The sequence below is a fragment of the Coregonus clupeaformis genome, chromosome 26 (assembly GCF_020615455.1).
Source record: "Coregonus clupeaformis isolate EN_2021a chromosome 26, ASM2061545v1, whole genome shotgun sequence".
Taxonomy (NCBI): Eukaryota; Metazoa; Chordata; class Actinopteri; order Salmoniformes; family Salmonidae; genus Coregonus; species Coregonus clupeaformis.
Genome location: NC_059217.1, coordinates 6,729,132 through 6,740,873, shown reverse-complemented (window position 1 = coordinate 6,740,873; position 11,742 = coordinate 6,729,132). Strand labels below are relative to the sequence as shown.

General features: G+C 47.1%; 1 protein-coding gene across 5 annotated transcripts in view; it reads right to left on the bottom strand.

The window, feature by feature from the left end:
• The window catches only part of LOC121539805 (nucleoprotein TPR-like), a 42,742-nt gene that overhangs the window by 14,067 nt on the left and 16,933 nt on the right, over window positions 1–11,742 (bottom strand). For all 5 annotated transcript variants that reach the window (XM_045207713.1, XM_045207712.1, XM_045207711.1 and 2 more), the window contains 20 exons: window positions 11,229–11,426; window positions 10,798–10,905; window positions 10,361–10,587; window positions 9,923–10,086; window positions 9,572–9,714; window positions 8,565–8,713; window positions 8,238–8,400; window positions 7,928–8,062; window positions 7,630–7,770; window positions 7,054–7,237; window positions 5,699–5,865; window positions 5,368–5,520; window positions 4,771–4,887; window positions 4,292–4,495; window positions 2,500–2,687; window positions 2,201–2,348; window positions 1,448–1,585; window positions 1,109–1,240; window positions 795–925; window positions 29–239 (listed from right to left, as the gene is read on the bottom strand). In XM_045207713.1, the coding sequence (XP_045063648.1) occupies window positions 29–239; window positions 795–925; window positions 1,109–1,240; window positions 1,448–1,585; window positions 2,201–2,348; window positions 2,500–2,687; window positions 4,292–4,495; window positions 4,771–4,887; window positions 5,368–5,520; window positions 5,699–5,865; window positions 7,054–7,237; window positions 7,630–7,770; window positions 7,928–8,062; window positions 8,238–8,400; window positions 8,565–8,713; window positions 9,572–9,714; window positions 9,923–10,086; window positions 10,361–10,587; window positions 10,798–10,905; window positions 11,229–11,426 (3,201 nt within the window). The remainder of the gene's footprint in view (window positions 1–28; window positions 240–794; window positions 926–1,108; window positions 1,241–1,447; window positions 1,586–2,200; window positions 2,349–2,499; window positions 2,688–4,291; window positions 4,496–4,770; window positions 4,888–5,367; window positions 5,521–5,698; window positions 5,866–7,053; window positions 7,238–7,629; window positions 7,771–7,927; window positions 8,063–8,237; window positions 8,401–8,564; window positions 8,714–9,571; window positions 9,715–9,922; window positions 10,087–10,360; window positions 10,588–10,797; window positions 10,906–11,228; window positions 11,427–11,742) is intronic.

The window sequence follows — 11,742 nt, the reverse complement described above, 5'->3', positions numbered from 1 at the left end:
GCACCAGCTGGTTCACCAAGTAACCCACCTTGTCGTGCTCAACCTTGAGCTCATCATACTGGGTCTTGTAGCGGCGGCCGATCTTCCTGACCTGAGTGATGGTGAAGAACTTCTCCTGGATGTCCAGGTTCTTGGCCTCTACGTCCCTCCTGAGAGCATCCCGCTCAGAGCTCGCCTTCCCCAGGCCTTCACGCAGCATCTGCACTTGGCTCTGCAGGGACGTCACGAACCCACCACTCCTACAGGGAGATCAGGTATTTAGGATCTACATGTAGAATGCAGCCCCCTTGTGGAACTAGGTGAATTGCAACAACAACAGCCTGAATTCAAACAACTCTCTCCCCCCCCCCTCCTTCCTGGCTTTACTCCCTGTCCCCTGACCCGCTTTTGAGTCTTAATACTTTCAGTTTTGTACACCAGCTTCAAACATCTGAAAAATAGGATATTTTGGGTTATTTAAAATATATTTCACAGCGGTTTAGATTATACGATTTTCTACACTTCTTTTGACAAACTGAAATTAGGCAAACATAAAAAATAATAATAATGCAACCAGGTAATGGCAGAGCGATTTCTACTGCCATTGTTGATTCCACTCCTGAGGAGATTACCACGCCTCTGAGACGCTGATGGAAAAGAGGGAGGGTGGAGCTTTCCCATTTGACAACAAGAGACGGAGCCCATTTGTCTATTGTATCAAGTAATTCAGCTTCCTAGCGGTCGTTGGTACCAAGTAATAAGAGAATAGTGAAACAGTGATTTCAGTTTGGATTATAGACAAGGCTAACTCTCACCTGGCCACCTCAGCCTTGAGCCTGCCTGTCTCCTCAGTGAGTTGCTGGATGCGTTTGAGGTGAGCCTCTTTCTCGAAGTGGAGACGCTTGTACTCCTCTGAGTCTGTGTTCTTCTGCTGGCTCACCAGGTGCTATGCGGACATACAGAACAGATTATGTTTCAAATCCAAACTCAATAGACCGGCTTTCAGACATTTGACAAGCTGTGGGTCACAAGGAAGGCATCGTTCAAGCTTGGTATCATTACTTTGAGAATGTCTACTCTAGGCTTCAGCGTTTTTTTGGGGGTATTATTTTTTCTGTCGAAGAGTAACCTGTGTTCTGGCCTTCCAGCGTTTGATGTCCTCTTCCAGAATCCTCTTCTCTGCCTGCAGCATGCCGCTCTTCTCACTCAGCTCAGCGTTGGACTCGTGCATGGGCATTACGTCCAACTCCAGCTTACGCACCTGACAGAGGGAGAGGGAGAAACATAGATTAATATATATCAATCAATACAGAGAGAAAAAAAGTTGGGCCTCAGTCTAAAACAGGCCTAAAAACTAAACTGGGACCAAATTCACAGAAGGTTTCCAGAGAAAAATGTTAATATTGGTTATGATATCAAATCCAAAGGTTGGTGCTTTAACCCTGAGAAAGTAAACCTGCTGTCTTACTTTAGCCTGTGTCAGCTGCAGCTCCTGCTCCATCCCCTCCTTCTCCTCCCTCAGCATCTTGTTGGTCTCCATCAGGACACTCATGGTCTCAGTCTTCTTCATCAGCTCATCGTGCTGAGCCAGGGTCTTCGCTGTCACCTGGGGTCAGGGGTTAAAGGTCATAAGCAGCATTTAGGTGACATGATCATTTGAGCTGCCATTTCTGTCATCACCCACACCCTCAACATTCATGAACAAGGCAACAGTAAACATGTCTGCTGCCACCAATGATGCAGCGCCTCCCTTGGGCCAATTAGTGACAATTATAAATTGTCAACTGTATCTGCATGGAATTACAGTGCCCGTCTTCACACACTTTCAAAATGTTCACCTTTTGTGAATGGGCGGAGGTTATAGAGACTTATGGGAAACTTGTTTCTCATGAGGAGATGCATATATGTACACAATGTCATGACTGTAGCTCAAACGGGACAGGAGATATGTTTGTTCAAAGTTTGGAATTTCAGTTCATTACTACAGCGCTCCCCTTGGACCAATTAGAAATTTAGTAAATGCCAGATCTATGGCAATACGCATCATTCACCCAAGTTTAGTCAAAATCGGCCCAGTGGTGACAGATCAGATTTCATCATGGGGGACAACAAAAATCGGTGTTTTTTCCACTCTTCATTGAAAGGGCTTTTTAGTCTAGGAATAATCTGGGTCCAGGAAATCCCCCCATAAACCATTGGCTGTCCATAGTGTCCAGCTCACTTGCATCCTTTCTCTCTCAGCACTAAGGCTCTCCTGTAGTTCTCTCAGCTCTCTCTCCAGGTGCTCCACTCTCAGCCTGTGGCGACGACTTTCTCCCTGGGCCACCTCCAACCGTGACTCCGCTACCTCCTTCTCCCGGCGCACAAACCTGCAGCACGACAGGGAGGGGACAGAGGATATGATGAGAGAAAAGGTGTTGTAGGAGTGTAGTGATTGCATGAAATTGGCTTTAAATGGCAGACTTGCTCTTGCTTTGCAAAGAGACAGACCGATCAAGAGCGGGGGAGAGAGACCATTACCTGAGTATCTCGAGGACCTGGTCCTGAGACCTGCCCTGCTCAGTGAGGGAGATGTTCAGAGGGCTCTCGTTGGCCTGGTGCTGCAGGGTGGCGGCTATCTTGCTGCTCATGGTCTGAATCTGTTCATGGAGGAGGCTGTTCTGCCTCTGCAGCTCCTCAGAGCGAGACACCACCTTAGACATCTCCTCCTGACAGCGAGAGAGAGATGTACATTATAGCCTTGTGGTGTACACCAGCTACACTACCGTTCAAAAGTTTGGGGTCACTTAGAAATGTCCTTGTTTTCGAAAGAAAAGCAATTTTTTTGTCCATTAAAATAACATCAAATTGATCAGAAATACAGTGTAGACATTGTTAATGTTGGAAATGGCTATTGTAGCTGGAAACAGCTGATTTTTAATGGAATATCTACATAGGCGTACAGAGGCCCATTATCAGCAACAATCAGTCCTGTGTTCCAATGGCACGTTGTGTTTGCTAATCCAAGTTTATCATTTTAAAAGGCTAATTGATCAGCTGAAAACTGTTGTGCTGATTAAAGAAGCAATAAAACTGGCTTCTTGAGACTAGTTGAGTATCTGGAGCATCAGCAATTGTGGGTTCGATTACAGGCTCAAAATGGCCAGAAACAAATAACTTTCTTCTGAAACTCGTCTGTCTATTCTTGTTCTGAGAAATGAAGACTTTTATATGCGAGAAATTGCCAAGAAACTGAAGATCTCGTACAACGCTGTGTACTACTCCCTTCACAGAACAGCGCAAACTGGCTCTAACCAGAATAGAAAGAGGAGTGGGAGCCCCCGGTGCACAACTGAGCAAGAGGACAACTACATTAGAGTGTCTAGTTTGAGAAACAGGCGCCTCACAGGTCCTCAACTGGCAGCTTCATTAAATAGTACCCGCACAACACCAGTCTCAATGTCAACAGTGAAGAGGCGACTCCGGGATGCTGACATTCTAGGCAGAGTTGCAAAGAAAAAGCCATATCTCAGACTGCCCATCTTAATCTTTTCTTTTTATTGGCCAGTCTGAGATATGGCTTTTTCTTTGCAACTCTGCCTAGAATGTCAGCATCCCGGAGTCGCCTCTTCACTGTTGACATTGAGACTGGTGTTGTGCGGGTACTATTTAATGAAGCTGCCAGTTGAGGACCTGTGAGGCGTCTTTTATTGCTTCTTTAAATCAACACAACAGTTTTCAGCTGTGCTAACATAATTGCAAAAAGGTTTTCTAATGATCAATTAGCTTTTTAAAATGATAAACTTGGATTAGCAAACACAACGCGCCATTGGAACACAGGACAGATGGTTGCTGATAATGGGCCTCTGTACGCCTATGTAGATATTCAATTTTTTTTTTAAATCAGCCGTTTCCAGCTACAATAGCCATTTACATTTTAGTCATTTAGCAGACGCTCTTATCCAGAGCGACTTACAGTTAAGTGAGTGCATACATTTTCATACTTCATCATATTTACAACATTAACATGTCTACACTGTATTTCTGATCAATTTGATGTTATTTGAATGAACAAAAAATTGCTTGGAAATGTATAAGTGACCCCAAACTTTTGAATGGTAGTGTATGTAAGCAGCACAACCCCTGCAAACGTGAGTGGCAGTTCACAATCACTAGCTAGCTTCCAACATCAAAGCAAAAGTGTAAAAATCAATTTTCGAACCATCACCATCTACACATCAAACCATTTGCAACAATCACCATATCTACTATTCATAATATAAACATTTCCCTTGACCACTATCAAATCAATAAATTGACTGCTATTACCTACCTTGAGGATATTCTCCTGTTCCTCCCAGGAGACTCTGGCCTCCAGCAGCTGAGCAGAGGCTCTCTGGGCCCTCTCCTCCAGCTGCTGTCTGAGCGTGGCTGCCTGCAGGACCTGGGCCGTCGCTGCCTGGAGGGCCTCCACGTCTGCAGCGTGGAGCATCATCTCGCGCTCGTACTTATCCTGCGCCTCCGACACCAGCTTGGCCTGGGAGGGGGGAGAAGAGGAGACCAGCATTACAGACAAGCTTTATCTGACGACCTAGCTGGAATACAGTACTTAATGAATGGTTGATAATGTATGCTACATTATCATGGTTGACATTTACTTGGGTTAGCGACAATCAAGCTAGGTAATGTTCTATAGCAGGAAAGTGGGCAACAAGGTGGCAAATAGCTTGGTCAGATATGCCTTGTGAAAAGTTGGCACATCACTACAACAAGATAAGGGCCAATTAGCCACGGCCCAAGCCTCCCTCTCACCTGCTCCTGGCTGTCCAGTATGGCCTGCTGTTCCTGGTCTGCTGCCACTGCTGCCCTCTGTAGCGCCTCCTGGTGGTCCGCCTGCACACTGCTCAGACTCCTCCTCAGCTCAGCCACCTGACACACACAGGGATAAGGAAAACAGGAATTGAGTAGTGATGTGTTAATTTCTTCAACATGGAACAATGAGGATCCCGGCACTGTGTGAACCCAGCACCTATGGTGCGTACTGGATGTGGTTAAATAATACTGAATGTATCAGCTATACCATTCGAGCTATACATTTACATTTACGTCATTTAGCAGACGCTCTTATCCAGAGCGACTAACAAATAGGTGCATACACCTTATAGCTAGTGGGCTAACCACTTTACAAATATTTTTATTTTTTGGGGGGGTTGGTAGAAGGATTACTTTATCCTATCCCAGGTATTCCTTAAAGAGGTGGGGTTTCAAATGTCTCCGGAAGGTGGTGAGTGACTCCGCTGTCCTGGCGTCGTGAGGGAGCTTGTTCCACCATTGGGGTGCCAGAGACTATACAGTGTGGAGATTTTCACTAAGGGCATAGATGTTTAGCGATGTTCCTCTGCTTCATACCTGCTGCTCCACGGAGGCCAGGGCTTTCCTCTTCTCCTCCTGCAGGCCCTGCTTCTCCTTCTCTGCCTCCACGAGCTTCCTATCCAGCTGACGGTGCTGCTCCTGAGCCTCCTTTACACGTTCCTCCATGGAGGACCGAGCCTGCTCCATCACCTAGAGAGATGAACGAGGAGAGGACGCGAGTGAGAGAGATTTGGGGCTAAAATGCTTATGGAAGCGCACTACTAAGGGGTTAGGGGCCAGGGTGGTACACTAGTAAGGGGCCAAGGTGGTATTCTACTAAGGGGTGGTACTCTACTAGTGGGTTAAGGGGCCAGGGCGGAGTCCTGACCTGCTTCTCCTTATCCATGGACTCCTCTAGGCTCTGGGCCATGGCTCTGTACTGCTCCATGCTGGAGGTGGCTGTCCTCAGCTGCTCTGCCAGCTCCTCTGCCCGCGTCTCGGCCTGCCTCAGGCAGCCACGCAGATCCTCAGAGACCCCTTTTGAACCCTGGAGGCCTGGGGAGGTGAGAGTAGAGGGGGGAAGATGAAAACAGGGGCGAGGAGCAGAGAGAGAGAGAGGTAAGGAGAGAGAGCGTTAAGGAGAGTTAAGGAGAGAGAGAGAGAGAGAGAGAGAGAGAGAGAGAGAGAGAGAGAGAGAGAGAGGTAAGGAGAGAGAGAGAGGTAAGGAGAAGGAGGGAAAGAGAGAGAGGGAGAGAGGTAAGGAGAGAGAGCGTTAAGGAGAGGTAAGGAGAGAGAGGGAGAGAGAGAGAGAGAGAGAGAGGGGTAAGGAGAGAGAGAGAGGGGTAAGGAGAGAGAGGTAAGGAGAGTGAGAGAGAGGGAGAGAGGTAAGGAGAGAGAGAGAGGGGTAAGGAGAGAGAGGTAAGGAGAGAGAGAGAGGGAGAGAGGTAAGGAGAGAGAGAGAGGGGTAAGGAGAGAGAGGTAAGGAGAGAGAGAGAGAGAGGGAGAGAGGTAAGGAGAGAGAGGGAAAGAGAGAGGTGTAAGTGCCACAGACTGAAGTCACAGCTGGCACGGGCAGCATAAAAAAAGAACCATAATGACATTACATTACATTACATTTTAGTCATTTAGCAGACGCTCTTATCCAGAGCGACTCACAAATTGGTGCATTCACCCTATAGCCAGTGGGATAACCACTTTACAATTTTTTTTTGGGGGGGGGGGTTAGAAGGATTACTTTATCCCACTGCCATAACACTGCTAATGGTGCAGGCCCCAGAAGCACACACCCTCCAGGACTGTTTGAGGGTTTTATTTAGCTTGTTTTACTACATTTCCTATAAAATACCATAAGACGACCTAATGAAAGCATGGCTGTAGACACCGACCTGACCTATGTCTACACAAGGAAAAGCAGGATAACATCCCACAGCTTTAAGGAAACAAGAGAGTAAGAGTATGTTGGACTGGCCTACATCAATTAATTGTAGACAGACTTAGCTGTTTGAAAAATATAAATCAGAGACTATTTGAAGACAGGACAACAAATTGGGATTTAAACATTTTTAAAATAGCAATTGCGTAAGTGCCTGTATTGAAGAAAACACCAACTGAGTACTATCCACATTCAAGCCATTCCAACATTCTCAGGCTATAAAAACTTTTATGAGTGGTTCCAGAACATTCTCTGATGTCTCAGAAGGCACTGAGGTTGATGTGATTCTGTAACATTGTGCGTACTCTTACTTTCGAGGCCCATGGGAATGGACGGGGAGCTTCGGGAGCCCAGGGACGGACGACAGCCTTCTTCACTGCCCTGCTGCAGCCTGAGAGAGTTCACCTCCAGCTGGGCAGCACACAGCTGATCCCTGGTCTTCTGGAGCAGGCCCATCTGAGTCTCTAGCTGCCTCTTGGTATCCATCAGCTGCAACTGGAAAAAGAGAAGAGAGGAAGGGGTTGATTTTATCTATGGTGCGTATCACTGGAGGCTGGTGGGAGGAGCTATAGGAGGACGGGCTCATTGTAATGGCCGGAATGGAATAAAAGCAACGGAATCAAACGTGGTTTCCATGTGTTTGATACCGTTGCATTTATTCCATTCCAGCCTTTACAATGCACCTGTCCTCCTATAGCTCCTCCCACCAGCCTCCACTGGTTTGTATGTAACAAATGCTTGACTGCTGCCTTTTTGAAGCAAGTCTCTTGGGGAAAAACGAATAAGTGTTATATTAGAGAAAGTGGAAAGATGGAAGAGGACAATCGATAGAACCCAGGTAGAGGGGGTTGTGGTTGGCACTGGGATGAGGGGTATCAGGGACATACATCTTGGTTTCTGCCCAGCAGATGGCGTTGCTCCACCTCGTGCTCCAGTCTCTTCTGCAGCTGGCCGATCTCTCTTTCCTGCTTCTCTATCTGGGCGTTCAGGTGCTGCCTGGTGTCTGTCTCTGAGCGCTCCAATGTGGCCTGGATGAGCACGCAGGGAGTGGAACGTTACATGAACAGACATGACATGAATGCAGAGAGAACAGTGCCTCAACAATTTTATGAGTGTTTGAGATGTTTCTATTGTCTTGACATTGGTGTTTATGTGTATAGGCAAGCACATGGAGTGTGTGTAAACCTGTATGGTCTTGAGGTTGGTGAGCAGCATGTTCTGTCCTCGTTGTTGGGTCTGGATGGTCTCTTTCTCCTGGGTCAGTCTGGACTCCACTAGCTTCAGCATATCCCTCTCCTTCCTGAGGCTCTCAGCACGACCCTGGGAGAGAACAGTCTAAGCTCAACTCACTGTGGCTTAGAAACTAGATGTAATGCATGTATAGAAAGATGGAACAAAACACTAACACAGATTACGAGAGAGACTAAGTATTGTCTGTTTGTCTAACACAATGAACAAAAGGCTTGGGACACACAAACATCAGGTACACACACACCTCTGCCATGTTGAGTTTCTCCTGTGCAACTCTCAGGTCCTCGGTCATGGTGTGAACAGTCTGCTCATTCTTCTGGGCTGCAGCAGCCATCTTCTGTCCCTTCTCCTTCAAAGAGGCAATGTCCTTCCTGTAGCCCTCCACATTACCCTGCAGCATCTCATACCTGGGGGGGTACGTCACCAAGCAGGTTCAGTTAGTTATCAAGCAAACTTGCCTAAAATATTCTGGAATATCTTCATGCTCCCAAGTTCAAAGAAAAAGACAACCTACCACATCATGTGACATTGTCTTGAGTAGTGTCCTGAGAGCGATGTGCAATGCTCTTACCTCTTGGAAGCAAACTCCAGTTGGGTGGATATCTTGGCATTCTGTGATCTCTGGTCAGACACCTGCTCCTGTAGCTTCTCAGTCTGTTCCGCCAGGGCCTTGTCACTCTCAGACCTCTCCCTCTTATAGGAGGAGAACACCTCCTGCAACTACACACACAAAACAAGACTTTCCTTTAGATACGAGTACTGCAACAATTTTGTATAAACCTGACTGAAGGATATTATGTGTGAGCTATCATAAAAATGGTGGTTTGGTGCGACAGAAGGACAGATAGTGGCATATACACAGAGTGAACAAAACATTAGGAACACCATCCTAATATTCAGTTGCGCCCCCATTTGCACTCAACAGCCTCAGTTAGTCAGGGCATAGACTCAACAATGTGTCGAAAGCGTTCCACAGGGATGCTGGCCCATGTTGACTCCAATGCTTCCCACAGTTGTGTCAAGTTGGCTGGATGTCCTATGAGTGGTGGATCATTCTTGATATACACAGGGAGCTGATCAGGGTGAAAAACTCAGCAGCGTTGCAGTTCTTGACACAAACCGGTGCACCCATTCACACTGAATGGCACACCTACACAATACATGTCTTAATTGTCTCAAGACTTAAAAATCCTTCTTTAACCTGTCTCCTCCAGTTCATCTACACTGATTGAAGTGGATTTAACAACTGATATCAATAAGGGATCATAGCTTTCACCTGGATTCTGGTCATTCTATGTCATGGCCTTTGAACAGGGTATGGTAGTAGGTGCCAGGTGCACCGGTTTGTGTCAAGAACTGCAACGCTGCTGGGTTTTTCACCCTGATCAGCTCCCCGTGTATATCAAGAATGATCCACCACCCATAGGACATCCAGCCAACTTGACACAACTATGGGAAGCATTGGAATCAACAAGGGCCAGCATACCCATGGAACACTTTCAACACCTTGTAGAGTCCATGCCCCGACAAATTGAGGCTGTTCTCAGGGCAAAAAGGGGAGGGATTGTGTGGGCTCACCTGCCGGAGGGCTGCCTTGGCCTCCACCGCCTCGGTTGACTCTGTTGCCATAGTAATGATTCCAGTGGGCGTGGCTGTGGTGGGGGTGGCAGCTGGAGAGCAGCAGGGGGTGGAGGTCAGGGAGAATTCCTCAGGCGCTGCACCTGAGACAAGAGGTCAAAGGGTCAGTGTGTGGGTAATATACACAAGCCAAAGTTCTCCACCGGGGCGGGCCAAAACGGACTAATAATAAAGAACCAAATCCTACACACGGTATATGCTCCCGTGCTTTATTCCTGCACCCACATTTACAAAGGTTTTGCTACACTAGCCTCATCAGGCCCTGAAGAAGTAAATGTATGTGAACCCCACCTTGCTGAGGGAAGCGGACTCCGGTGGCCTGGGCCAGCAGCACACGGTACATGTCTCTCTGCCTGACAATAGACTCAGCCAGCTGCATCTGGTGGCTCCGCTGCTCCCTCAGAGCCTCCAGCTCTGCCTGGGCCTTCTCCAGACTCCGCTCCAGCTCACCGCGCCTGGAGGGAGAATACAATGACCTTTATTTATCCACAGACAACAGAAATGTTTTGCTGACACAGGGAAACCAAAGGTAAAGGTGGAGCAGGAGCTACCACCATATTGCTTACACTCATCCAACAACGTCAGATCTACAAAAGCTTTTGGATGGTCGGGACTAAGGGTTGTTTCTGGATGGAGACATGGACAATCAGACACTTATTTTGGGGGGGTGTTGGGTTGAAAGCAAAACAAATAATCAGCAAAGAACATGGACAATTGAGTATATCGCACTTGGTGCCTGTGGTCTCGGTCTCATCTCTCTCCTGTGCGTCGCTGAGCTCTCGGAGGGCCACCAGGAGGCGCTGGTTCTGCTGCTGGAGCTCCTCCACGCCACGGAACGTCACCAGGTGCTGTGTGATGACCTCCGACGTGCTGCTGATGTCAGCAGAGCTCACCTCCTCGTTGGGGGCAACGTGGTTGCCACGCGCCTCCTCCAGCTCAATGAGTAGGACACAGACCTGGTGGGTTAGGGTAGGGGGTGCAAAAGCTATTGATTATGTCCTAATTAAACAGTCATATCTAAAACCTTCACTTTTTTATGATCAACATTTGTATAGATTTTTCACACATAATTCTATGACAACAATTAGGTTTTAGAGGGGATGTTAGGACAAGCAGTAAGGCTTTACTAAAAGAGATAAGACAGGACGTTCTGTTTGGAGTCCCACCTGCTGCGCCATGTCTGCCAGCTGCACCTCAGACCTCTGGTTGTCTCTCTCCAGGAGAGAAGAGCGCTTGTTGGCCTCGTCAGTCACCTTCTGCAGACGGTGCACCTCCTGAAACACATAGTAACCAGTTATAGTGTGTCAGAACCTATTTAGTGGACTCTCATAAGTGCACGGCATCTGCAAATGCACCAATACCAAGTCAAATACGTCGCAGTACAGTTCACCAATAACAATTCAAATACATTATTATCACTTACGCTGGACAATCTGCATGAACTGATTTAGTGCAGTTTTAGTGCAGTTCAAAACCTTGCATTAATCAGGAGTTGACTGATTGGTTTCTAATTATCCTCACATATCATCAGATGTTTTACTTACAGGTACAGGTTTTTTGGTACAGTATAACAAATTCACAAACTCAAAACACACACCTTAACCGCCTGTTCCAGCTTGGCCGACAGGCTGGCTACAGATTTCTGCATGCGCTCATGTTCGTCCCTCTGGCGTTTGAGGATGGGAGCCTTGTCCTCCACCTCCTGCACTATGTCATCCAGGTACTTATTCACCCGCTTGTTCTCCACACGCTGCAGCTGCAGCTCCTCCTGGCTCTCCACATAGGCCGTATACAACTGGAGAGAAGAAAGATGGACCTCAAACTCATACTGTATACTATGAGCGTCATGTTTTTTTTAATATAACCATTTGCTGAGCGAAGTCAACCATCTCTGGCAGTAGCAGAGAGCACAGTCTATGACTTGGGTGACTGGAGTTGTTGACAATATTTCGGGCATAAAATGTTGATCAACTATTAGGATATTTCTTCACATTATAAGCGCAGCAATGTGCACACTGCAGTAGGCTGGCTATAAGTGGGAATGTTCCAAAATGCTATCAATTAGCGGGAAAACACGTTCTCAAAAGTGCCCGCAAATGCGATTATGCATG